At 37.0% G+C, this 22,460-nt stretch overlaps 3 protein-coding genes across 24 annotated transcripts; 1 reads left to right on the forward strand and 2 right to left on the reverse strand.

Annotated features, from left to right (window-relative positions):
- Nucleotides 1–203: 203 nt before the first annotated feature.
- Nucleotides 204–8,103, reverse strand: LOC129576303 (protein transport protein Sec31A). 21 transcript variants are annotated; one of them, XM_055461166.1, is made up of 13 exons: nucleotides 7,993–8,037; nucleotides 6,214–6,493; nucleotides 5,984–6,138; nucleotides 5,500–5,891; nucleotides 5,013–5,429; nucleotides 4,689–4,941; nucleotides 4,521–4,618; nucleotides 2,698–3,901; nucleotides 2,236–2,585; nucleotides 1,910–2,071; nucleotides 1,013–1,420; nucleotides 830–901; nucleotides 204–754 (listed from the first exon to the last, which is right to left on the reverse strand). In XM_055461166.1, the coding sequence occupies exons 2-13, from the start codon at nucleotides 6,414–6,416 to the stop codon at nucleotides 566–568; spliced, it is 3,903 nt and encodes a 1,300-aa protein (XP_055317141.1). In that variant the 5' UTR covers nucleotides 6,417–6,493; nucleotides 7,993–8,037; the 3' UTR covers nucleotides 204–565. The 21 variants fall into 21 exon arrangements, with proteins under 21 accessions (XP_055317141.1, XP_055317133.1, XP_055317137.1 ...); XM_055461158.1 differs by lacking the exon at nucleotides 7,993–8,037 and adding an exon at nucleotides 7,637–7,758; XM_055461162.1 differs by lacking the exon at nucleotides 7,993–8,037 and adding an exon at nucleotides 7,523–7,725.
- A 161-nt stretch (nucleotides 8,104–8,264) lies between these two features.
- On the forward strand, nucleotides 8,265–11,367 carry LOC129576305 (mediator of RNA polymerase II transcription subunit 28). 2 transcript variants are annotated; one of them, XM_055461181.1, is made up of 6 exons: nucleotides 8,265–8,404; nucleotides 8,495–8,827; nucleotides 8,903–9,046; nucleotides 9,126–9,179; nucleotides 10,272–10,434; nucleotides 10,742–11,367. In XM_055461181.1, exons 1-6 carry the CDS (start codon nucleotides 8,345–8,347, stop codon nucleotides 10,744–10,746), a joined length of 759 nt encoding a protein of 252 aa, XP_055317156.1. In that variant the 5' UTR covers nucleotides 8,265–8,344; the 3' UTR covers nucleotides 10,747–11,367. The 2 variants fall into 2 exon arrangements, with proteins under 2 accessions (XP_055317156.1, XP_055317157.1); XM_055461182.1 differs by lacking the exons at nucleotides 10,272–10,434; nucleotides 10,742–11,367 and adding an exon at nucleotides 9,515–10,074.
- On the reverse strand, nucleotides 11,340–12,283 carry LOC129576306 (ATP synthase subunit s, mitochondrial). The gene is made up of 2 exons (XM_055461183.1): nucleotides 12,009–12,283; nucleotides 11,340–11,911 (listed from the first exon to the last, which is right to left on the reverse strand). Exons 1-2 carry the CDS (start codon nucleotides 12,176–12,178, stop codon nucleotides 11,485–11,487), a joined length of 597 nt encoding a protein of 198 aa, XP_055317158.1. The 5' UTR covers nucleotides 12,179–12,283; the 3' UTR covers nucleotides 11,340–11,484.
- Between the last annotated feature and the right edge of the window lie 10,177 nt (nucleotides 12,284–22,460).

A 22,460-nucleotide genomic window follows, 5' to 3' on the forward strand; every position in this document is an offset into this window, starting at 1 on the left:
ACGCTCTTTCACACTGTTTGTGTTCATTTGTTTTGCATTGCTATCGTTAACTTCTTCATTTCACTTATGCTTGCACTTGCGTCATATATATGCGTTGATAAACGCAAAACTAACCAAATTTGTCACCTCATACAATCACAAATGTACTCTTCCAACCATTCTTTCACCCGTGATAGAATCAAATTAAAAATGAATTCTTTCAATTTATTTATTGATAATATTTTTATTCATTATTTTGATGTTAATACATTTTTTTTTTACATTTTCAACGTGTTGCTACTTTATCTCGTAATTAATATAGTGAATATACTCTATGCTTTGCTCTGAACAAATGAAATGAATTTTAACTGAAAAAAAAAGGCATAGAAATGCATACATACGATTGACTTGCAGGAGAAAAAAAAATTGAAATAAACAAACCATTGAGACGAAACGAAAACATTGGGACGACACCGTCTCTAGACGGGGATTACAAAAGCTTCTAGATTCGAGTGTTGTGTTTCGCCGCTTTAATGAAATAATAAATTGAATTGCCGCAATTGAAGTGTTGTTAAGTAGCTTTAGCTCATCTCAAGCAAACTTGTAGTTGCATGGCGGTTTGCAGTAGCACTTTGATGCCCGGCATAAAACCGGCAATTTGAGAAAAGTCTGGACCAGATACCATTTGCGTGTGTAGCCCCAATCCATTTGCGTAGTCGCCAATTTGAACTAACTGAGTCAATTGATTCAAGGAACCCAACGTGTTTGGTGTTAACTGAAAGAGCAAACCAATGAATGAATATTCAATTCTTTATTGTTTAAATCCAAGACATTTCAAATTGAAACCTACCCTATTCTCACGCAATAAATCATATAATTGCTCTAAACGCTTCGAAACATCATCCAACTTCCGTTTGGTTTGCTAAAATGATTGAAAATATTGCGAATTTAGAACCAAAAAAAAAAAACGCTTCATAAAATTTATGTTTTTCTAATTTTCTTTCGAAATGAGCCAAGTTGAACAAGAACTTACGGGATTGTTGGTTACATTGCAGCATTGAGTACGCAGCTCGTTGAAAACCGTTTGCATATAGATGTACTCTTCGGGAAGTGGTGGTTTCTGTTTGATTGGTTCTGAATTGGCGAACGGTTGCTGAGCTGATTGGGAAAATTGCAGTGGCTGAGCGTTTGGCAATTGGGTTTGGAACGTTTGTGTCTGCGGTGGAAAACCAGTTGATGGTAATTGGTGTGCCGGCTGCTGCTGTTGTTGTGGAGGTAATTGCGGTGTCATGTATGTACCCTGATATGATGCATTTGGAGACGTAACGAATTGTCCACCTGATAGATCACCGTAACCATTTTGATTCTGATTTGGATCGACGCCAAACAACGGATGTGTGATTACGTTGGCATTTGTCTCGGTCGGTTGAACGGCTGGCGGCTGTAAAACAAATATCGAATCAGTCATCATTTTTGTTTTGCTCTCTTTCTCAATTCACATTTTGTTTTGTCAAATCCGAGTCTTTTTGATATAAAATTCAGAAGGTTTCACTACTTTTTTTTTCTCTGAATTTGTAGGGAAAAAAGTACTCATTTTCCTAATTGAAAAATCCGTATGAATGAATGTTAAAATTAAATTGGTCGCATTCGCTGATTAAAATATTTAATAGTATGAAGTGTGACATTTGAATGCTAAACAATTTAAACAATATTTTCGTATGCGGTTAGTATAAATTCAGATGGATTTGAATCTTGAAAACAATTAGAAAACGGGATGAAAGCTTTTCAAAAAAGACATCAAAAGCCATATTGGTCAAACAAAAAATCACTAGAAGAAAAATGGTGATGCAACGAACAGCGAGTTGGAAACGAAAAACTAGAAAAAAAAAAGGAGTCAAAAATCTCTCTTCGCACACCAAACACAAAATACCTTCATCAAATTGTCATTTGATGATGCAGTAGTTTTGGTTGGAGGATGCTCTTTTTCGCGCTGATGGCCACGAATGATTTTATTCCATCTCTTTGTGCCGGCATGAACAGCTGACATATTTTCATATTGAATCACCGATAAACCCGAACGAAGCGGCGATTGCTAAATATTTATATGCAGAAAAAATCATTTTTTTTTTCGTTTGCTCAAACTGTTTACACAAATGTGCGTATTTCGGCAATTTGTGCGCAGTTTGTATCAAATTTGTGTTTGCGTTGAGTAGATTTCAACAAAAAAAAAATTGAACTGGAATCGATTCAACTTACCAGTCGCGTTGATTTCAATGCAGGTGGATCGTTCCATCCGGGTGGAGGTGTTGGATTTCTCTGAATATTCTGCTGAATTGCCGGTTGAGCAACTTCGATTGGTGGTAAACCAGGCGCGAATGTGTTGATTGGTTGTGGATTCAGAATTGATGATTGACCTATGCTAGCAATAGGCACTGGATTCGATACTGGTTGGTTAAATGGTTGATTGAATTGCGATCCGTACGACGGTTGCTGTGATCCAAATGTTTGGTTTTGCGATGCATACAAACCAGGCGCTTGACCGTAGGAAGAACTTGACTGAACTGATGGATCCAAAACGTATTTACTGCGGGCAACTGGTGCTGTGCCTAGCAATGAGAGAGAAAGCAACAAAAATCGATTGACAATTTATTCTATGATGAAAAAAACGATTTTCACATGCAAATTTGCCGCTATACAGCGAAACACAGATATAATCACCTTGTGAGCTAACACTCGATGGTCTGGGTGGTTGCGCGCTTGGATCGAAAAGTGGTGGTTGAGTTGGTGGTGGTTTTGATTGCACTGGCGGCAAAATTGGATTTGGCTGCGCCACATTGCTCGGTGCAAACGGTGTCGAATTCCATGGTTGTGCCTGCGGATGTGATGGAACTGGCTGACCCCACGTTGGTGGCGATGCCGTGGTTGGTGCAGCCGCTGGGAAGCTATTACTGTAACTATTATTGCTGAAGCTGTTGTTATTGTAGCTATTGTTGAATGTAGCCGTTAGTGGCGATTGAATGCTACCATTCGATGGCCGTTGACCAAACTTGTTTGGTGTTTGTGCCTTCACATACATATTCTGCGCTTGTGATTGACTGCGAACATTTGTTGCATAGGCTTGCTTATGCCCCAAGGTATAGTAAAGTCGTTCGCGCAATTCAACAATATCGGCTGCTTCAGACGGGCCCAAATATGTGAGCGCTGAGTTCAATGCTCCTTGTGAAGCCAATAAACCGGCATACTGTGACAATAGCTCAGCCAATTTACCCGTTGCGTTCACATTTCGACCCTGTAATTCCAAGGCTTTTTGGAAAAGAATCACCACTTCGATGAGATCCTGTAATTCCTGGGTCGACGGTACACTTTCACCATTTGCTGTGGTTGACTGTGCGGCCAACCATGATTCGGCCAAACGTTCAGCGTTGCCGGCACAAATGTAACAGAGGATTGCATTTTGAATGGACGCCAAATTGGAGCCACTCTCGCATTGCAATCGCTCTCCAAGACGTTCGCATAGCACAGGCACATGTTCACGACAGTACGTTAGAGTTGCAACGAGTGCCTCCTTCCACGAATCTGCTGTGCATTGTGAAATCACTGATGACCAGTCATCAGTGACCAATGCCGATATTATATTCGATAAGAAGCCCTGACTCTTTTTCAAGTAACGATATTGAGTGCGTGCCAATAGATCCGATCCGCCTGTGGTCGCAATAATTATGGCATCGGCCATACGATCGGAATCGATGCACAGTTCAACGGCCGATTCAATGTTACCGGTGAGGAGAGCTTGACAAATCAAACCTTCATTGTCGTCACCAGTACGAATTTTATACGGAATTTCCTCATTGCTGCTATCCAAATCGTCCTTCAACTTTTGTTGCGAAGCAAGATTGTCAAAAATGGCCGCATTATCTTGACCCTGGAAATTAAATACAATTTTTTATCAGACTTTTACTAAGGGATTACTTCATTTTTGTTGGGAGAATCGGTTTTTTCTTAATTTTTGGTTAGATTTGGAGCTAAGCAAACTCTTCATTCGACTTAAAGACTCAAAAACCCAATGATGCCAATGTTGTATGATGAAATGGAATTGTATTCAGAATGTGCAGAGAAAATCTTACCGACAGATTGCTATCGTTAGTGCTAGTGAATGTTGTCGAACTAGACGTAGCTCCTTCAACATCCGATGAATCGTTCTAGCAATTTTTTTTGAATAATTCAACCGAGCAACAATGAAATTTAATAACGAACACTAGATATGTATTGGCTAGTACAACAACAAAACAAATGTTTAAAAATAAAGCCGAAATTGAACACAAAACGAACTGAATGAAAACAACGACGACCAAAACTGATAAGTCAACCAGAAATGAATGAATGAACGGGAAAAAAATGCGTGATAATGCATGGGAAATGAAATGGGTAAACACATGGTGTGATTACATAACATGAATGTTTCATGGTGAAACCAAGCCTAATGGATCGACGGGAGTGGTTAGTATCTACATTCCGATAAGAAATGATTATATAATGCTTACAAGATCGGCGAGCCGAGTGTTGATGGCATCGATGTCATTGTCGGCATTCTTCTCGATGTATTTATTAAATTTGCCACGCATATCCTCAATGTTATAGCCTGTTCAACGAGAAAACAGTTCAAAATGATGGAAAAGTTTTGATAAACCGTAATTTCATGTGACGCTTACCCAATAAATTCAGCATTTCGGCATGTGGATCTGCTTCGAAGTTGGCCTTTAAGAAATACCAAACGTATCGACTGTGTTGATCTTCGGTTTCATCGGCGCGTTGTTTACAGTAATCAATGAAGTTGCCATTGCTTAATACCTCTTCCAATTTAGTTGATCGTTCAACGAGTTCTGGCTCAGTTGTTACTTGGCTTATGTTGATCGTGTGCGGTGCACTCGGCTCATTTCGGAATGTAATTAATTTCCCACCAAACTAAAAACAGACGTGCACGCATGGTTAGAAAAGACCAATTAATTCACCGCCATTGTTTAATAGGTACTCACTCCAAATTTGGCACCAACTGGCCGTTTCATCCATTTTGGTGGCTTTTTCAGGTCATTGTAGACAATTTGAGTGGTTGCCTGTGGCGTTGGCGCCTGAGCAAAATGTTCCATGCCGGGGAACGAATCGGCAATTTTATTTGATGTTTGCACTTGATGCTGTGTACCGCCGTACAGTGAGTAAATTGACACGGCACCATCTAAACTGGAACTGGCAATCAAGGCTGGATTCCGTGGACACCAAATCACATCGGAATACCACTGAAGTGGCGTTGCAATTTCGGAGATGCATTCATCGCCCGGTTCACCATTCGGATTCCAGCACAAAATTTTATTATCTTTACCGCAAGACACCATCAGATCGGTGTCTTTCAAACACCATGTCAAACCCAGAATACCACGATCGTGAATTTTTAGCGTCTGTACCGAACAAAAAGAATTGAAATAGAAGAAAAAAAAAAAACAATTTTCCAAGCAAAATCCAACGAACCTTAGCTGGTGCAGTGGCATAACGCAAATCCCATAACTGAACAAACGGTGCTTGATCATCTTCGGATGCAAGCCACAATTGTGTTGCGATGGTTGGATGCCATTGCAATGCCCGGAAGCGAACACGCGATTGTGTATCGCTAAGTTTAATGATTGGCTCATTTTTACGCAAATCCCACACCACGCATCGCGTACTGAACACAGAGGCGAGAATATGTTGCACTTGACGATTCCAACCGATGTTTTGGATGTCTTCCAATGGTTGCGTCTTTGTACCGGGCGTCATCGGTGTTGTGGTATTATTTAAATCCCAAATGAAAATATCCGATTCCGATGCGCCAGAGGCCAGTAAATTCACTTGGAATGGATTATAGTCTAGTGCACGAACAGCGCCTATAAATGAAATTTCAAAAAAAAATCGATATCACTTGGGACGTATATCTTCTTTATTTTTCGAAATATTTCGAATCATGACGTCATCATACCAGTGTGCTTGTCTTGCGATGCCACCAACGCATCTTCGCCAGCTAACAATTTTGATGCGCTGTACAGTTGCAAATGACCACTTTCACAACCAGCTGCTATAATTCCACACGTATTACCCTGATTCCTCAATGGGCTCCATACAATTTTCTGAAATCTGCATACGGTGAAAACATAGAATTGATTCACAATCATTTGCAAAGGGCATTTTCATGGTCACATCGTTCCTTACCTATATGGGCTATTCTGAGAGGCTTTCAAATTCAGATCATAACCGGGATCGGTCAAATTGGTTTCGTAGATTTCTAATGTTGCATTCGAATTGAGTGATGTATCGATTTGCTGGGCGGCCGTACCGGCAGCCAAATATAATTGGTTCAACTGTGCCGGTGACCAGGCAATGTTGACTGTCTTTTGTAACTCCTTGATTTTCATGATTCACGTCCCTTATTTGCGATGCGTTGTTAATAATTTGGTTTTCTTTTGTACCAATCCTAATAAAATGAAAAGACCTGAAAATTTGTTGCAAAAAAAAAAAAGCTTGTGAATATTTTGTCCGAAAAAACACACACACATCGATAACTGTAATTTTGTTCTAATAACTTGTCAGTAAACCAACTAGACAACACCTGGTTGTAAGTACTTAAATTTCTCCTAATTGAATATCGTCAAATATCGATCGACTAATCGAATTAAATGTTCTGAGATTTTAAAAATTTCAAAACGTTTCCAAGAACCAACAAACTGATGACATCGTAAGCAAAAATTGCACTTCTTCTAGTAACTAACTTTTGTTTAATTATCTTTTTTCAAAAGTTTGTTGGGATTTTTATACATGAGCTTAACGACAATACCGGAATTTGCATGTACTTGATGCGTTTAAAGCTTCGTTCCAAAACTAAAGAATGCAATAAGTTTTTGTTATTATAAATTTGGTCTTAAAACGTCAACACTTCCAACGTGTCAGTAGGAAACAGAAGAAACCGAAACGGCTACAATGACAATTTGGTTATTACAGTGTACTCGCACACACTGTAACCAATTTAAATATTTAATTATTTTTGTTTGTCTTTTTTTATGGCAGACCGTAGTCGGTCGATTTTACTGAAAATTGCCATACATGTGGTTCGCATTGAAATCGGTCAATATTATACATGCATACAAATTGGAATTCACTGGATGCACATATTATTCCCTATTTTTTCAACGACAGATACACTCTCACTCATACACACACACACATTAACTCACTCGCATACGGCACAATTAGAACAAATTCACTCTTACTGCTAAAATATGATACGATCAGATTTATTTTCGACTGAATGCAAACATTTCGGCTGTATATTTACACAACGATGACACAATCTGTGGCAGAACATTCACATTAATGGTGTAGTGTGTTGGCTGCTGATGTATTTTCTCAACACTTTACGTTTGTCCCTATTTTAATTGCATGTACAGAATATAGGTTTCGGCTCGAGTGATTCTCATAAGAAAGAAAAAAACAACACTGTATCAAAATTTATCCTATGACTTACAGAAAATTGAATATGCTTCAATTGGTTTCTGAACTAAACATGAATTTTAAATTACAAGTCGAGCGAATTTGGTTGCGATTTCCGAAAAACAAAATACTTATTCCTTTTTTTTACCGTATGATATTTTATGAAGATAATCTAATTGGCCACCGCGACAAAAATATACACAAAAAATTAAAGCCGACACGTCAACGTCAAATGTCAGATCGACTTCAGCTTTACCTCGAATTCATTCTATTTTCGCCGCTCAACGCCATCTCTTGAACAAGGAGCGAGACTTTGACGAACGATTAGCAATAGAAAACATTCAGCTGTAGCAAAATGAATGAATTCCAACGATATTTCTTCATTTTTTTTATTTGGTTTCTAAGTTTTTTAGGTTGATTTTGGAAGAATGATTGAAAAATATCGTTGAACTAACGGAAAAACCTGAAGTTTTTGTGATTTTTTTTTCTACTTAAAAACTTCACCTTCATTTCTTGACTTCAGTCGCAGCTTATTTAACTGGATTGGTGTTACCACATGGTCGACACAGAAACGTCAAATGCAAGCATCTCATTTGCCTGCAAAACTGCTCCGTGCATCGCAAAACCATAGAATCGGTGACGAAGCGGCAATTCTGTGTCGTATGTTATTGTAATAAATTCAGTCCAACTTTGCAATTAGTCCAACGATTAGAATCATGACGGCTCCCAATTAACAATTCCAAAACGGAAAAAAAACACACACGAACACTCAACGTACAAGCTCACCGTGAAATTGCTTTGGTTTTAGTTTTTTCGTTTTTGTTTTTGACATTGTTTGTTTGTGTGGGCTTGTAAAATGGCATCAACATCAAATGGTACAGGAAATCTGGTCGATGAATTCGAAGAGTCGTTTCAGGTGAGTTTCAACTGGAAACATTCAATTCCATCGATTTATTCTGTTTACGATCAATTGATATGCGAAAAAAAAAATGTGTTTCAATTGTAGGAATGTGTTCATGCGCTCACCAAACAAGAGGCGTCGACTGGTGTAGAAAAGGATGAAATCGGCATGGAAGTCGATCTGACCACAATGAAATTCATTGATTTGGCACGCCAAATGGAGGCGTTTTTCATACAGAAACGATTTTTGCTGTCCGTGCTCAAGCCACAATTGGTGCTGAAGGAAGAAAATGTAGATCTGCGATGGGAAATCAATCGCAAAGATGAAATGATCAAAAAACACTATGAAAGTATTGAACGATGGAAGAATATGCTGTCTGACACGCAGCCACAACATATGCCACATCCGTCACCGCAACAACCACCGATACCACCACAGGTTTGTTTCGATGAAAATTCACGTTTGCCAATGTGTTGTCGGAATTACGAGGTAATTTTTTTCTCTTCTGATTAGATGGGCCCAATTCCACAAGGTGGAATGCCACCACATGCAGGAATAATGGCAGCCGGTCCAATGAATATGCCACATCCTGGTCATCCTGGACCAGGTGGACCTCTACCTGGACCAGCTATGCCAATTTCAGGAATGCCAATGCAGGTACAACTATTGAAATTTGACTTTTACAAGCGCAAAAACAACAAATATCAATGAAAACGTAAAATTCTTCGTTCAACAGCCACAACAACAGCATATGATGCAAGCCCAACAGATGCACATGCAACAAATGCAGGTAAGCTAATATTTCATTTGAGTTGTCGATTATTTAATTCATTGTCCGAATCCTTTTTATATCTCACAAATCACTTTGTCCATTTGCCATATTTAATGCAGAATGTTTTTGTTGCAATTTTTATATTTTCTGTCATTTGTCTGATCAGTGATCACTGATCACTCCATAGAAATGTGTTATTGACAAACGTTTATTGCATTATTTTTCTCTCATATTTTCTATATAAATATTTTTTTTTTTTAATTGCATCTGCTCAATTTCGTAAGAACATTTTTTTTCTTCCAATAAAATTTGGTGTTTCTGTTTGTTTTACATTTTTCTTTTGCATTTTGCAGTTCGGAAAATTGGCTAAACGATAAAAAAAAAAGTATGAAATGAAAAATTGAAGCAAAATTGAATTTTGACGTTTGTCATCCGAAATTATTTCCCACAAATAAAATAAGCAAAAGTGAATGAATGAGAGAGAGAGAGAGAGAGATGGACAAGCAGTTAATAGTTATCGCGGTTTTCAAAAAGGGAATCAATAAATCGCGCACGCACGCACACACAATCCAACAACTGTACCGACCTCATTAGATTTTAAGAGCACAATTCGTTAAATTTTTGTTTCTTTATTTCTACCATATTACTGAAGTGAGTTTCAAGCGCAGTTTTGTTTTAGCAATGAAGTTAGATTTTGTTTAGCTTAAGCAAATTTATTTTTTAAATAACAAACAAACAATGTAGACTATTTAAACTGGCCATTTTTTGTGGACAAAGAAAAGATATATAGAATAAGTCAATAACTTCAGATGCCAATCAAAACAAATAAAGAATTTTCTTTTGACGTCAAATGTTGTTTGCGCAAATAAAGCAAAATTGACACAGAAATGTGTCGCTGTTGAAACTTAACAAACGCAGATTTATGTTCATGTGAAATGATTTCACTCTTTCTCGATGGGACTGCGTTTTTAAATACCTCAACATATTTTTTTTTTCTTATAAATTTAATGAAAATAGTCCAAATACATCGAAAAAAAAAAGAAAATCAAAATACAAAACCAATTCTGAGATTAACATTTAATGCATTTTAATGAATAATAAAAAAAAAAGGTTGGTGGCGCACCACAAATGTTTATGCAACAAGGCGGCGTCCCGATGCGTGGAAATGTTGGTGGTGGTGGCATGCCAATGCCAAGCAACTTTGGACAAGTGCCAAACGTTCTGCCGGGAAACAATCCTTTAGCTTTTCTGGAAAAAACGACCAGCAATATAGGTAAAACAAACACTTTCGCCTGAACATTCAATGCACACTCTTTTTCAGTTTGTCTAGAAATTCACATTTTTTTCCACTTTAACATTTATATTGGCTTTCAATGGTTTCTTAATTCTTGGGTTTTAATTGTTTCTCAAATGATTTTTTTTTTTTGTAGAATTGATAGCTATTTTGCATTTTTTTTATTTTAAAAAAGAAATCGACACTTTATGCATTGCCAACAATTTTAACCGAGAAAATATTTTTCATCTTCTCTCAACAATTCCAAATTACTTAGAATAAAATTCTCTTAAAATATTGTCTACAGGGTGACGCGGACGTAACAGAGGTCGTCGAAGTGTTCGTGCACGTGGAATTCAGGGTCGTGGTCGCATAAATGATTTCCAATGAATCCGTTTGTCTTAAGAATGGTCAACAAATTATGCTGAATGGTTATTTATAAAATTTCATCTAAAAAAAAATGGTTCGAACTGAATCGAGAAAATCGTTTTCATATCAAAATTCAAACGATAAAGCTTCAAAAAGAAACTACATCAAAAGAACGAGAGTAATTTCTATTGGGTTTGTATGAAGTTCTACCGCCAATTTAGACAAATCACTCATATTTGGTCGATTCTTTTTCCTTCATACATCACAAACATACACATTTTCTTTAAATTCCATTCTAAAGCTGTTTTTTATGATTTCTGAGCTATGACGTTGCCGAAATCGAAGAAAAACGTGTAAATAAATTATGTTTTTTTTTTCTATAAAACGAAAGCGAAACTAAAAAAAAAAATTCCTTTTTGATCATTTGAATTGTCTGTATATTATATGGAAATGAAATATGCATTTAAATAAGCGAAAAAAGAACTTACGGATCTGTTTTACTGAATGTAATCTTAATAAAACAAAAAAAAACATGGTTAAAATAAGAAGAATGAATTCCTCTAAGAACCTTTTGAAGACTTTTATTTCGAAAATATTTCAACAGTTTTACGCACACACGTACGACTAGATCAATGAAGTGAAAGAGACAAAATAATTGCGGAAATTGGTGAGACGCAATGGTCATTGTTTATCGGTAACAATTTCACAGCCGGGCAGATCTTTTTTCAATTGGCTTACGACGCCGTTGAAATCTTTGATGTAAATAAAGCCGTAGATGGTAAGCTTCTGCAGATGATTCAATTGCTTCAATGACAGTAGGCCACTTTCGACAACATTCGAACAATTGGTCACTTGCAATTCTTTCAATGAATTCTTCACATATACCAATTGTTCCAGTGCCTCGTTTTCCATATGCTTGCATCGGTTCAGAATGATGTGTTCGATTGCTTTGCAACCCTTGAAATGCTCAAAACCAAGGGCCATGATGGATGAATCCGTTCCATCGACCAATCGAATCTGTGCTGAATTGTTGGTGTTAAGTGAGTTGTATTCCTTCACTGGCTGCTGATGATTCTTAAATTGAACAGCTCCTCCATTTTTAATGACCCTGCGAAAGGTGAATCGGATGAAAATTTCGAGTTAAAAAAAAATCGGAGTTTAGTATTGAGAACACTTCCATATTGGTATGCTTGATGCTGACTTACCACTCGGCACATAATCGATCCGGTCCAACTTCTTCGAGGCGCTGTGCGTCAACTTTATTGAAGGCCACACGCAAATATGCGAAAAAATTTCGCATTTGCCGATTTACGCCACTATTAAACAGTGTCCGATCGGCTTTTCCGATAGCAGAATATAGTAATTTTGATGTCATCGTACCATTCAACACTCTATGCGGCTTCTAATCCTCTGTAATACTCGTTCGATCGGTTCAACAACAGTGTGATATTGCGTTCAATTGTATCATTTTGTTATGATTTGAATGTCATTCTAAATACGGCAAATTAAGGTTAAGGTGTTCAACACTTGGTGCTGCTGTCGCCGAGGAGACTAGTCAACGAATTATACTTTTGGATGGAGAACGCCACGAATTGGTTGGCCAAAGAAAAGTTTAGATGTTCAAGTTTTCCATACGCAAAGTTTGAAATAAAATCAGCCTTTGATGAAATTAAAAGCCATTCCATATCCGTTCACTCAGTCAATGCCGTTTGCCCAAGAAATGTTTAATTTGAATTCCATGCACCAAAAAGTGCTTGTACTGAATTTTTTCATGCACATTTTTTGCGCTGATGAACAATTTTTGACATTGCACTTACGGAAAGTCCTACACTGACGATGATAATAATTACTGTTGCTTGCATCGTGCTAGTGAACGAATGAGCGAGCGGGAAAAAAATCGTGTAAAAGTTTTGACAACAATTTCGTTGGGCTTTAATTTGGTAATGTCATGTTCGGTGCACGAGTGCCAAGATCCAGCCAGGGAAAAAAAATATGCGCACAGCAATATGAAGCGAATGAAGGCTTCGTTGCAAACTTATGAACATGATTAAAATTTGAATGTTGAGTGAACTTTAGCCAGCGCCACGGTAATATGACACGTATCACACGGGCGATGAAAGCATCGAGCGAACAAATAGCGTTGTATGTGGGATAGAGTGTATGTTAGATTGAAGAAGTGCTGTGGCAATGGCAAGGCTGTACGAGTTTTGTCGAAGTATAATCGCACTTGAAGCCGAAGGAGCTGCCGCTGCCAAAGAAAATGTTATGTGCCGGAAGTATTTCCACTTGAATTCAAAATGTGCAAATTTTAAGTCATTGGCAAAATTAATTACATTCATTTTTCGGCTCTTTGGTTCACGTTATCTTGACAAAAACTGCATGCAGCATCTGTGTGTTTCAATGCCCTTCAATTTTCAAAATGAAGCATTTCTTTCTCTCACACAAAATTTCCTTCTTTCTTATCATCTGGTTTGCAGCTTGAAAGGGTTTAAAATCTGACATTTCCCCAATTCACGGCTTCCATTAGCGTTTCTTAATCGAATCAATTGATTGTGTGCGTTAGAATTCGCGATGCAGAAGAAATGAAAGCCATTGTAATGGATGAATTACATTGAAAATTGTTGGCATTTCAAGGCGAAGATTCAGGTCAGAAGACAAAATGCTTCATGCTCAAACGCCATTGCAACTCACATCCAAAAATTCTTCTCCAAATTGACTCTCGTCCTGATTGGTTGGCGGTATTAATGACGAAGGGTGTATTTTGAATATATCCATTTGTCGTAAGCCGAGACTCATTTCGTTCATTCTCGCTTGGTTTTGTTGTTGTTGTGTATGCCGTGTACAGTAGCAGTAGCAGTGATTGTGGCCTGAAAGCCGATTAGGATGATTTGGATGATTGACAGGTTTCCAGTAAATGTTTGCCAGCTTCATACATATCAATCTAAGCATTTTTGACGAGCCACAAATGCGATGTGAGCTCTGAAACACACTGAAAATACTTTCCAAAAAAAAAAAAGACTCAAGATTCTAAAACCGGGCCCAAACCGTTTACATCTCGATGCAAACGTGAGTATGATCATGGAACATGTCAGAAAATAAAATCATATCCAGAGCAGAAATGAGACGAAATAAAACACTCTTCAACTTGAGGCCCTCATCCACGTGGAGAATGGAATCAAAATAAAATGAAAATGAATGATGTTGTATTAATTCTTCGGCTGAACCATATTATTCGTTCGCTTCGAGAGATGGAAGAAAGAAGTCGGACAAAAATTAATCAACTGACCACCTTAGTACATCTGCATAACTTACAGATTTGTTTGATGCGTATCGCGTTAAACTCGGCTTGAATAATCTACGAGCAGACATTTATACGTCTCAATGTTGGATTTATATCCACCTATTTTATATCTCAACGTATTATCTCTCACTCTTTGCTCCAACTTTCTCGAAGTCAAAGCCACAAAAAAGATTGTCGTTTTTGGGGCGTCGCCAAAATCAATTTCATGTTTGTTTCCGAGTTTTCTCTCTGTGTGTTTTTCTCACTCTTTTCTCTCTTCTTTCACTCATTCACTCGCTCGCTCTCCATGTCTGTAATTTCCATCGTTTTTTTTTCTGTTGTTCATGGATACAATTCGTGTATTTATATAGAGCTTGTGTTTTGAAAGCTAGAGATTTATTTACCACTGGCTTTAATATAATCCAGAAGCAATGTAATTGATTAATTTGACAAGAGAGTATCGAATATTCTGATTTTCCATATATGAGCTGTGTGACGTACACACACATGTGATGCAACTATTTTTATCCGATAGAAAATATTATTGATGCAAACATGTTTATTAAAATACTGTGTTCAGCCGCTGAAGAGAGTATAATTTGGGCTCGTTTACGCAACGAAATATCAGCCACACAAGGGTGACTGGCACAACAATGTTTTGAGAGAAAGAGAGAGAGAGAGAGAGAGAGAGAGAGAGAGAGAGAGAGAGAGAGAGCGTGTGTGTATGTTTAATAAGCGGATTATGTAAAATTATGAATTATTTAACTACTCAGAATCGACGTTGGTTGCGATTTCATAAAATTTTGATCGAATTACAAACATCATTACTATGTAAAAAGGGATGCCATGGTTTTTCTAATTCATGTACACTGTTTATGTGTTGTTTTGAATCCGATTTTCGAAAAGTTTCGATGAAAAATGTTGTTGTTTCATTCAGAGATTTTTCAAGATTTAGAATTTTAAATGAAAACGTACAATGACCAACTTTTCATTCATTTTTTTATTTTTGGCTTTTTTATTTACTTTTTCTTTACGGCATTCATATTTCACGTACAGCCATTGTTTCGTTTGGCATGTGAAGATTGTTGGCTTGGTCTTAGCTGAAATGTGAATTTCGTGAAATCTAATCTTGTGCGGCATGAGTGCGGGCGCGCGTAACTGCACTTTAATGCACATGAATTGAAACGAATTGCACCCGGTTCAGGCTCTTTTTTTTCTTCGTCCCATTCAGTTCTTAACATCAGTTTTTAACGGTGAAATCAAATACTTATTCTCGCATCGTTCTCTTGGCAGTTCCGACAATTCGATAATATTCGGTGTGATGTGTGTATTAATAAATCTAAATTGAAAAATTGGACGATAGACATGCAGCTCTGTCGCTGCATGTAAAATGAGGAACCGAATATGTGTCGAACAATTACATCGAGACGGAGAAAATATACACGCTTGGCACACGTTGTTGAAATGAAGCGCTGCACTTAAAATAACTACTTGAATTGTCAAATTTGGAATGGCACACGATTTTGTTTTCAGGGAAAAAAAAAAATGTTCGAAATCATTTTTGACCACCCACCACAGCCATCGTCGTCGTCATCTGATGTTCACTTCTGGTGTTCCATTTTTACGCGACTGCACACGAGCAACCATCGACAAGGGAACACACAGTTTCTGTGCTGACAATGTATTTGACTTTAACTGATTCGAAATCGCAGGCAAAAAGAAAGATTCGGCTCAAATTACAACGAATGGAACACATCAACAAAACGACGGCGTCCAACACAAAAACCATTCAAATTTTGCTAAAGATGCATTGTCGACATGCAAAATCGAGCCTCGCACCCTCTTCACATTTGTTCTATTTCTTACAGCGCATAATTTTAACAACTTTGTGTCGACAATCACATCGCTGCTGCGCCTGTTCGGCTGAGCTCAAATATAAACAGGATTTAAATGAACGTATTAACTCCACCGAAGTAAATTAAAATCATGTTGAAAAGTGCGTGCACGCTCACAAACACACATTTTCACCATTCACATCGCATGCCGTATCATATGAGAGGTGCATGTATTTCAATGCGCATTCAATAGTAAATGAGACGACATCAACGCCATTTACACGGGCTGCCAGCCGTTTTATTAGTATTCCGTTTATTTGTCATTATTCACACTAAATTATGTGTCGCATGGCACACAAATACGGATTATAATCCTTCGATGCGCAAGGGAAAAAAATGAAACACACACTCACACTCACATGCATCCATTGTTTAATCGTTTTCACACCAACCAAATGTGTATGAGGGACCATTTTTGGATCGGCCAAATAGGTATGTATTTTGGCATTTCGACTGGATAATAACATTTCATTCGGAGTTTCTGACTTCAAAATCCGATTTTTGATTTGGATTGATTACTGTTTTTTTTTTTAATTTCATCTCGTTCTTGTGTTCTCATTTCTTCGATTTTTTTGGGGCCGTTTGTTACATTTTTTGTTATTATTACCTATTTGTTTTCGTTTTTTGATCATTTTTAATTTGTGCCTGCTATTTCTCTGTAATAAAATTAACTGTTTTTCCATTCAAAACGTTTGAAATGAGAAAAAAGCGGATCTTTTCAACTGAAGCAAAAGAAAACTGACGCACAACAGTGCATTAGAGTCACTAACAATAGAATCAATCATGCGAAACTTATGACGGCCGTTTGGCGATGCAGCTGCAATATTCATACTCTGCTCAACTATGAAACAGCAAGCATTAAGTGCCATCTCACAGGACCCTGGCACATGGAGAAGAAGAAGAAAAAACACTGCCTCCGGTTCTTTTTCTCAATTTCAACAATTATATTTTCAATTAATCGAAAATATATCGTTGGAACATGTTTGTTTACGCAAAATCAGCTCTTCAACATTGATCCCTGTTTGTATCGTTTTCTGGTGGTGTTTGACACCGACGAGAAGAGATATATGTATCGCGAATCCAAAGAGAAAACAATAATGCCATAACAAAGACACCGTGTATCAAATCATTAGGCAACAAATGAACCTCCGGCCATATTCTCTTTGAGCGCAATTCAGGCGTAACAATTAAAATGAGCACAATCAAGCCAGCAATTTGATCACATTTTTAATGCTATTAAAGCGATTAAATAGCCAGAGGCGTTAGGATTTTTGATACAGTTTTTTTTTTGTGTCATTCAACCATCGTCGATCAAAGAATTTGTAAAATTGTGAAAATGATGGGAAATTTGAAAACAAAAACTCAATGAAAAAATTTGAACAAAAAAATTTGAACAAAAAAATTTCAACAAAAAAATTTCAACAAAAAAATTTCAACAAAAAAATTCGTTTGCTTTTGAAAAGAAGTTTTCATTCAAAGTTTCATAGTAGAGTAGTTGTTCGTAGCAGGTGCGTTCTGTATCATTATCGTTTGACATGCGTTGATGCAATCTCCTTTCCATTCGGATGTTTGAGATTTTCATCGAGTACTCGCTGCTTTGGTATATGCCTCGTGCAAATTCTTCATATTTGCTTTTCTGCGTTGATTGTGAATTTAAGAGTAGCTAAAGGCTAAGGCACTAAGCACGGGATCATAAACAAGTCACATGCAGCGTTTGCTTTCCTTTGCACATTCTCCGTCTCCTTTTTTATTCATTCAGAAGTAAAGGAATTGAGTTTTCGTGTACGATGCACATAATTTGTCATCCGAAGTGCCATAGGAAAACTTAAAATCTTTTCGCGATGGGAAAAACCAAAAGCCAAATCCAAATACAATGAAAAGTCTTCTTAGCAAATATCTCGTCGATTGCAGCCAAAAACAAAGGAATGATACACGATTTGCAGGCAAGTCATCAAGCAATTCCATGGGTCGTTTGCTTTCTTGCTTGTGATACATTGCACACAAAATGTGCACAAGAGGGAGAGAGAGAGATAGAGATAGAGAGAGAGAGCGATGGCATACAATGGTGCTATGATCAAAACTGCACATCATTTTCTGTGCCTTAAGTAGCACTACACTCAATTTCAATAGAAACCTAGAAAACTCAAACAAAACAGCATTTTCATTTGTTCGAAAAAGTTGGAGCGATAAACGGAGAGCGACGAAGACGGCACAAGAGAACAGAGCGTAGCAAAGAAAAAACGACAACAACCACACCAGCGATGAAACGAAGGAACTGATCAAATAAGGAAGAATAGAAACGCAGACAAGTGGCTTGAGATCTTTGAACTCGCTCTTTTCCTCTCCCGCTCTATCTCTCATCATATATATTTGCGATGTTGTTGATAGGTAAAAATACAAAACGGTACAAATAAATCATTTTTGTTGGTTGTATTCGCGAGCGCGCACACACTTCATCTCTTTCTCTTGCCGTCGCTGTTGTTGTTGTTGTCGTCGTCGTCGCCGTTTTGAGTGATGCCTCCCGAGTTTTTGCTACATTATAATCAAAACCGAGAACGTCACAACAATCTGCGGTTGATTTCATTTGAAGTTCGTGTGTATGTGAAAAATAGCATTACCAATAAAATAGACCGAATTCCGAGAGATACATAGTTTCACTTGATTATCTTGTATCATTCGTCAATTAGATTAAGTCCCGCTTTTGTGACAGGCTGAAAAGCTTTTTCGAATCAAATGGAATTTGGAACTTTGTGCACATTGCTATGAAATGTCACACTGTTCTGTGCGAGATTTTAACAAGCGGGAGACGAGAGAAAAAATGGAACCAAACACAGAAATCCAGTCATTTAATGACATTCGGCCGAATGGTACGTGAAACCAATTTTTCGATTGTTTTGTTTAGGTCCATTGTCGCTGTTGCCGCCATGAAATACGATTTCAACAATGCAAAATGATCGTTAATATGCGCTCACCGGAACAAATAAACGTTTTAAATAATTGCGACGTTAATCAAATTAGAATTATTTCCATTGTACCACTGCACGACGGCCCCAAGTCAAATTATCCATGTTGTTTCGTTGCGGCTCGCAATTGTACACCGCCATGCTAAAACCAAAACCGTGTTGTTTTCCACCTTTTTTCGTTGTTTTGTTTTCTCGTTTTTTTTTCAGTCGATATATTTTCGTGTATTTTATTTGGAGAGCAGAACAGACACACCGAGGCTCGATGACTTCCCAAAAAATAACACACAAAAAACGTCAAAACCATACAGATCATGTTAAAAAAAAATATAATGATCATGTTAAAAAAAAAAAACAAGACCGCAGAGCTTCGCTTCGCTCCGTTCTTGAGTTTTTACTTACTTAATCTATTTTGTTGTTTCACAACAAACTATTTTTTGGCGCACTAAATGAAATTTATTTCATCAAAGTAACTTTGAAGTAATATATTTATTTGCAAAATGAATGACAAGACCTTGGTTTTATTTCTTTTTTGAAAAACTGCCCTTGGTTTAAATTAAATAAATAATATGAGCATAGAATCTAAAATCACTTCAATTCTGTCCAAGACTCAGAAAATATTATAAGAAAAATTAATATAATTTTTAAACAACATTTGTTGATAAAAATTTGATTGGCGCTTTGAGATGTTGTGCACTTATTTGTCGTTAGTGCACTTGTTTTAAATTAAATAAAAAATATGAGCATAAAATTCAAATTCACCATACAGTAGAACCTCGATTATCCGTCAGGCATCGGACCAGCGCATTGACGGATAATCGAAAAAGACGGATAATCGAGACTTTCATATAAATAGAACAAAATAATCCAAATTTCCATACTTTCTAATTAGTTTATGATGAAAAACAAGGTGATGTAAAAAATATACAATAGATATGAGAACAGATTTGGTGCATTGTCCAAAATATTGGACAATCTTGTATATACGAGAAGTGTACCAAAAACGCAAAGCCTCTGATTTCAAATCTTATTGTGCGAATGTACAAGGGCGGTACAAGGGGCACACAATTGATTTTGATTATGAAAGTTAGTTGGCAACTTTATTCGTATGTTCAAGTGAAATAAACTGAAAAATGAACTGAAAAAAAACTTTTCCACCTTGAAAAGGTGTGACGGTTAACGGAGGTGATGGATAATGGGAGGACGGATAATCGAGGTTCTACTGTAATTTGTTTCATCACTCAAAAAGTATTAAGAAAAAAAAGAAAGCAGATTAGTAGCTCTACATTTCATGTAGTGCTAAAAACGAGATACGAGAGAATAGGTCATAAGTTTTCTACTTGAAAGTCATACTGTGTACAATTTTAATTCAACATTTTATTAGTTTATGGTATTTTCAAAGACATTTTTCACTTTTTAAAAATAATTCCATATTCTCGTGCAGTTTCGTTTGAAAAAAGAGTGCCGTTTCCCCGAAAATTGCATGTTTGATCAAAAAAAGAGCGAAAAAAACCATATTTTTCATTCCAAAACGCAATGCAATGAACATACATGTGTCGTCGGTATGAAATGTTTGTGCATCATCGAAATCATATGTAATTCATCGAAAGAATTTCGACGATAGCCATCGATGTGTGTGTACCGGAAAAATTGGAGTTTTTGCTAACGGAACAACTGAATCACTGATGAGTGACACTCAATTTGGAGCAATTTCCAAATGGCAAAAACGACCGCGCGCAAACACAAGGGAGAAAAAGAGAGAGATATCGAGCGAGTGAGTAAGCGAGAGACAGATAGACAGACGGGCAATTCGTTTGCGGGTTGCAAACACAAACAATGATCATTTTTGTTACGATCTATTCATAATCACATCAATTGCAAACCACCATCATCATTCGTACGCAAATGAGAGTATTTTTCCAAAAACGAGCTTCATTCCCATAATTTGTGAGTGTATGTGGCCCGTTTTGGCTTTGGCTCATACTCAATGAAAACACGAGAAAAACGACACCAATCTGATTCTGTTATATCATCGTGCTATATTACAATTTTTGAAATATTTGTTTTTATCTCTGCTCCTGATGCTCTTGCAATAGAACAAACGACTAAAACGCACGAAGCGCGCGCTCGTGTGACACGGGCTGAATTTGAAATGAATTAGCCGCGACCACAATGCCAAACAATAGTTAATAGTTAAAACGGGCAGATCAACAGAACAGAAAATAAATCGTTATATAAATGAGACGCTATTGTTGATTACGGTTGGCATGTTGTGCAATGAGAGAGAGAGAGAGAGAGAGAGATGAGAGAAACCTTCTTCTTAATTAACCAATTAAACTGGATTGTCGCTTGTTATTGATTTTTGTTCGTGATTTAGCTGTGCTGTACTGTGCTGCGAGACTTGAAACGGATTGAAATTGGCATCAACCAGACGAATATACACCGCATGAACATTTTTCAACAGTACATCATCATATCTATTTGACACAGAGCAGAGAGAGCCATCCATTCGAATGTACGTACCATCTGACCGACTATTAGAATGCATTACAATTTTGCAATTGGTCGGAATCAGCTCTTTTCCATCGCTTTTTGCCAACCAGACACACTAAAAGAGGAAATTGGATATCCTCTTGGCCGATACGTATCCACCGCCACACAACGACTCATCTCAACACACGTATTTCTTACATGGATATTTACAATTGCTCACGCATGCAAAAAAAAAAAAAATGCACAATGGGCTCATATTGATATGAATCGTAAATGAATGTGATTTAAAGCTTAGAATTTGCCTCAAGTAAAATATTCGCAACATTTTTAATATATTCAATGCAAAAAACGATATTTTTAAAGAAAATAAGCCAAGTATCTCACAATTCTTTTCCAAAAAATGATCCATTCTTTTTTCTTTTCTAAATTTTTATACAAAAAAAATGTATCAATATTGAAATCGACTTTAATAAATCCATGAAAACAGTTGATATATTTTGTTCTATAGCCGATATTTCTAAATTTCGAATTTTGAATACAATTAATGCATTTGAAAATAATTTATAAAAAGATGAGAGTTTTTCTCAGTGTGGTCTATTCCATGTTTATTATGTTTTTATGACAGAAAAATACTTGTGTAGCTCTCAACAATACATTGTTACTCAATTTATTCAACCGAATCATTTTGAATGCTGCAATAATTCACTTCGACATATCGAGAACAAAAAAAAAAAAACTCACCATTATACGATGTTCGTTTATTCAGCATTTGGAAATGATTTACGAAGGGAAATGTTTGGCGCATGTTAGCCCATCCGAAATTTGAGCCGCGTTTTATGCCATATTTTGAAAGATTATAGTTCGTGTGTGTGTGTGTAAGCTCAATCGTCATGATTAGTACGAAACGGTTTCTTTTGTTATTTATCTATTTCACCAGTTATTTGCTCGTAAATGTCTAATTAGTTTGGATTGAGAAATGGATGCGTGTGAAACCGAATGAGAAATGTGGCCTAAAAATGCTCCGAATTT

This window comes from Sitodiplosis mosellana, unplaced genomic scaffold (assembly GCF_009176505.1).
Source record: "Sitodiplosis mosellana isolate CC-2019 unplaced genomic scaffold, AAFC_SMos_1.0 Smas_scaffold_6181, whole genome shotgun sequence".
In the NCBI taxonomy this organism is placed as follows: Eukaryota; Metazoa; Arthropoda; class Insecta; order Diptera; family Cecidomyiidae; genus Sitodiplosis; species Sitodiplosis mosellana.

Excerpts from the sequence above, each read along its gene's own strand:
- LOC129576306 (XM_055461183.1), bottom strand. The coding sequence starts at position 12,178 with ATGACATCAAAATTACTATATTCTGCTATCGGAAAAGCCGATCGGACA. Across the intron at positions 11,912-12,008 it reads GATCGATTATGTGCCGAGTG|GGTCATTAAAAATGGAGGAG; the intron begins GTAAGTCAGCAT and ends CACCTTTCGCAG.
- LOC129576303 (XM_055461166.1), bottom strand. The coding sequence starts at position 6,416 with ATGAAAATCAAGGAGTTACAAAAGACAGTCAACATTGCCTGGTCACCG. Across the intron at positions 6,139-6,213 it reads TCTCAGAATAGCCCATATAG|ATTTCAGAAAATTGTATGGA; the intron begins GTAAGGAACGAT and ends CACCGTATGCAG. Across the intron at positions 902-1,012 it reads GCAATGTAACCAACAATCCC|CAAACCAAACGGAAGTTGGA; the intron begins GTAAGTTCTTGT and ends CAATCATTTTAG.
- LOC129576305 (XM_055461181.1), top strand. The coding sequence starts at position 8,345 with ATGGCATCAACATCAAATGGTACAGGAAATCTGGTCGATGAATTCGAA. Across the intron at positions 8,828-8,902 it reads AACCACCGATACCACCACAG|ATGGGCCCAATTCCACAAGG; the intron begins GTTTGTTTCGAT and ends TCTTCTGATTAG. Across the intron at positions 9,047-9,125 it reads TTTCAGGAATGCCAATGCAG|CCACAACAACAGCATATGAT; the intron begins GTACAACTATTG and ends TTCGTTCAACAG.